Here is a 4,215-nt window from a genome sequence, read left to right as displayed (position 1 = left end):
ATATATATATATGAACTTGAAAGCCTCTGACTTCAAGTTCAACCCATAAGTAAGTTAGATCTAATCTGCAGGAAAAAATCAGATCGTCTGCATCCTCCAAGTTCACTCTCAGTTTAAGCTCAGTCTTTCACGTTTGAGTACCTTAATGCATCACAAGCATCACTGTGCACGGATAACCTGCAACGGATTACATAATCTACCTGGTGAAAACTGTTTGTGTTCATTCTGAATATTTACAGTATGAACAGATTTCAGGATGCTTGGGCAAACTAAATGAAGAAATTTTTATGCTTGTTCTGTTCCACAAATTCTCAGAAGTTGGACTTCAAGTTGTTTGAAAGCAAGAACGTTCCTCCAGAAATCAATATCCAGCTGAAACTCTCATGCAGCAAACGCAGTTTAAAATTAAAAAGCTGAAATTACCTAAAACTGTTTTTAGAATCTCACACCGCCTGTTGTAGTAGTTAATGTCTTCGCATCCTCTTAATCCAGGCGTTCACAAAGACTCCAAGCATCAACATCCAGTTTTTAGTCCAACATGATCCAGCTGCATGAGACCCTGAGAGCAAAGTGAGCAGACGGCGAGCTGAGCAGAGAGGCAGTGAGCTGCTGGGTGATGGTTGCTCAACTCCAGTCGCTCAGCTTGCAGCAGAGCATGCTCAGTCTCTCTGCCTATCCTCTGTGGGTCGCACAGACAGAGGAAGTGCTCATTTTGCAGCACACCCATCCTTAAACAACCACGAATCAAAGAACGTTTTGAAATAACGGCTGCTTTCTGCTGACCTGCAGCTCTTCAGGAATACATTTGATAAATTAGGAAATATGTGACTCAAAGGTCTTAGCATATTGTATATAGTATATTATTATAGTACAATGTAAGTCTTAGTATTGAAGAATGTAAAACAGTTTTGCTTTCATAGTTTTGATTTATCAAAAGAAGCTGGAAGAGGTTGTTTGTCTTTAAGTTCTTTATAAATTTAATCTGTAAAAAAGAAAACTTAATGGTTCCTTCATTTGAAACTATGCTATCTAAAGTTACTTAACTGTGATTGTATAATTCTTCTCTATGTTGGGTTCTGTTCCACAACCATTGCCTGCATGTTTTTATTAAATGCTATGAAACACTGCATGGTGAATCAATGTATGCCAACTGATTTTTCAAAATAAAGCATTGGATTTAAAAGTACATTAAAGTCTGCGTGTTGCAAGTGTGTTAAAATATATTTATTTTAATTAGAGAATGACTCTGAAGTCTTGCTAAGAATTGTGCATAAATTCCTGTAAACACTGACTTCATACACTTATTATGAATCCCTTTTTTTTTTTTTTTTACTGGATTGTTCCATAAAGGAAAAAGAAAACTTGGAGAAAGTTTTACACAGGAATAAGTTACGTGAACAACCAGAGGATCTCTTGAGGATCGTTATGTGCGGAGGCGGTTTCAGCACATTCTTAAGGTATGTGCACAGGTTGCTTTTTTATATTCTAATCTTTTCCCTTCCCTCCAGCCCAGGAAACTTTTATTATTATTATTATTATTATTAATTTACTTATTTATTTATTTGACTCATCGTGCCTTTCGGGGATGTAAAAACTAACATCGTGCAGATTAACTTTTTTCCTGCATCACAAAATTTTGGATTTACATCAAGCTTGTGTGCAGCTGAAATTATCTGCATCTTTTTTCTTTTTTTTTTTTACAGTGGTGATTATTTCTTAGTTCGCTGCTTCTGGTTTAAAATAAAAAGTTTTCTGCATTGTGATAAATTATGTATAATTAACAAGGCACGCTCGAGTTCTGTGAACTTGTTGCCCAAAACCTGAAACATGCCGAGAGCCGTAAAAAGGGAGTAACTGTCAAGACAGCATCTGAATGTTTGACTTGAGATACGACCAAGCGAGTCAGATTGCAGAAGATCAATGAATGGATGCTGATGCTGTCAGCACTTTGAGCTGAAAAACACTAAAGAAACCTGAGTCAATATCTCATTTGTACATCAACTTGAACTTAATCCATGTTAGTGGCAAGAAAACTGCATATTTTGCATTAAACACAACACATTAAAGTCAAAAACCTTTGAAATCTACTTTGTATTTAAACCAGTACAAAGACAATTTTATTTAAGATGGATGAAATGTGAAATAGTTCTTGCTTTACGTGTTCAATTTTTGTTGGTAAATTTGTTGCTTTGATTTCCTGCTTGATTAATTGGGTGCATCTGTGAAGCAACAATAACTAAACAAAAAATCTGTTTATGAACTAAAAATGTAAGAAAAGTGGCACATCATGACACCAACCAACCAGAGGCATCAACTTTAGAGAAGTGGCAGGTGTTCATCATAACATTGCATGTCTAGGTGACCTAAACAATTATTTACAGAATATGATGTATCATTAAGTCTTTTATTTCTATCTTATTCAGACACTGAGCCTAGTTTAGTAATAGTGGATGACTGCCTAAATAATAATTAAAAGTCTAGCATTCTGTAAAGGAATGCATATCACCCACTGCCTTTATGCCAGAATTTGAAATTAAAATAGTCTTGTGTTAAAACAAGATGGAATTTTGCTCAATCCTCTAAAATATTGCCATGTGCATTGTCCCCTCGTCGAGGGATGAGGTCAGATGAGTTGGGGGTGAGTGTCGGTCACTAGTACGTCAAGATCTTAGCATATTATTTGTAATAACTGCTAATCAGCTTAATACATTAAAATCTGTTCACTGTTTCATTAAATAGTTTCTAAAAGACAGACAAATGCCCCACACAGAGGCAAAAATCATTTTCACTCACCCTACTCCTTTCAGTGCRAATAATAAATATACTTATATGTAAACACAAATAAGCAATTGTCCTGATGCATCTCAGTAATTCAGGTAAAACAAATTWAAAAAATTAAAAAGACCTATTAAACTTTTTTTAATGACAAAGAACTAGTTTCCCTTCTGTGCCGCAGCCCCATCTAGTGGTCAGAATGTGAAAAAGCAACAAGCGCATTTATGAATTATAAAAACTTGAGAGCAGAGTTTAATAACTAGACTACTTCAGCACTTACTGCAGGTTTTATTCACGTTTTTAACACTTGAGCCAACTGGTCATAAATTAACATTACAAACTGAGGCTTTTAAAAACCTTTCTGTAAAATTTACAATTGTGCAGTTAATTGTTTTATATCTCAGACTCAAAGTAAAAAAAAGCAGTTTTCATTAAAAAAAAACTTGCACTTTTGCACATGATTATCCATTWAAAAATCTGTGTTTTGCAAATGTTGAAAAGTCAACTGCATGTGCTGCATTAATTTATCTGGATGGGTTGAAAAATAAAGTGAAAGCGCTGGTATGTGAGCATCCCACTCAGCTGTTAAGATCTACTTCATTTGTGTGACTGATGGGAGATTTGTGTGCTTTTACTTTAAGTTTGATACCACACACGAGTTACACAAGCTGTTTCAAGACACACAAACTACTAATGAACATAAGGAAAAATGTTCTTCATTTTTATCTTTTCTTCAGAGCGTAGAGGAAAAAAGATTTAGCTTTTTCAAATCATGCTCAAACGTTCAGTCTGAGATGTAGCAAAGTGTAACATGCTGTGAAAAACATACCTCCCACAGAGACCTGAACTCCTTTTGTCCGATGCGTAGGAGCTCGCTGAATTCTCGAGTGATGATGGTAGCATGTCTGGGGGTGTTGTCCAGGATTGACTCCCCAAACGCTGTGCCTGTCCCCAGGGTGCATATGGTAACAGCATCCTGCAAAAGTCACAGGCATGGAGTTCAGTTTGAATCGTTGCTTCTTCATTTCTGTAAGGTAAAGCATCAACTAATAGATAATATAATGTCCTCAAACTGACCAAAGTGCAAAAATCAATTTTTTTAGATGTCTCCTGGAAACCCACAAAGCTTCTTCAAAGATATGCAATTAGCATCCAGTGATGAGGAGAAGGCTGTAGGATTAACTTTTATCCTGCATTGAGGGGGTAACAGTTTACTTTTTTGTTGTTGTTTTTGCATATGTGAGAAATTACAAACAAAATTTTTCTTACAAAATAAATCAAGCATTTAAATAAAATCATGCGACTGAATTTTCAGTCCCTATTTTTTTAAAACACATGCAGCAAACCCTTTATATAATAAAATGTGAGAGAAAAGTAATTTTGATTTTCAAACAATGGGCCTCATGCAAGAACCGTTCGTACGCACAGATTTGTTCTTAA

At 35.5% G+C, this 4,215-nt stretch overlaps 1 protein-coding gene across 1 annotated transcript in view; it reads right to left on the bottom strand.

Annotated features, from left to right (window-relative positions):
* rapgef4a (Rap guanine nucleotide exchange factor 4a) overlaps positions 1-4,215 on the bottom strand; it is a gene marked incomplete in the record, with an annotated part of 39,342 nt that overhangs the window by 22,881 nt on the left and 12,246 nt on the right. The window contains 1 exon segment of the mRNA XM_014001376.1: positions 3,605-3,751. Within this exon segment, the coding sequence (XP_013856830.1) occupies positions 3,605-3,751 (147 nt within the window).

Source organism: Austrofundulus limnaeus, unplaced genomic scaffold, assembly GCF_001266775.1.
Source record: "Austrofundulus limnaeus strain Quisiro unplaced genomic scaffold, Austrofundulus_limnaeus-1.0 Scaffold9, whole genome shotgun sequence".
NCBI classification, from domain to species: Eukaryota; Metazoa; Chordata; class Actinopteri; order Cyprinodontiformes; family Rivulidae; genus Austrofundulus; species Austrofundulus limnaeus.
The sequence above is the reverse complement of the archived record's forward strand: the minus strand, read 5'-3'. Positions and strand labels throughout refer to the sequence as shown.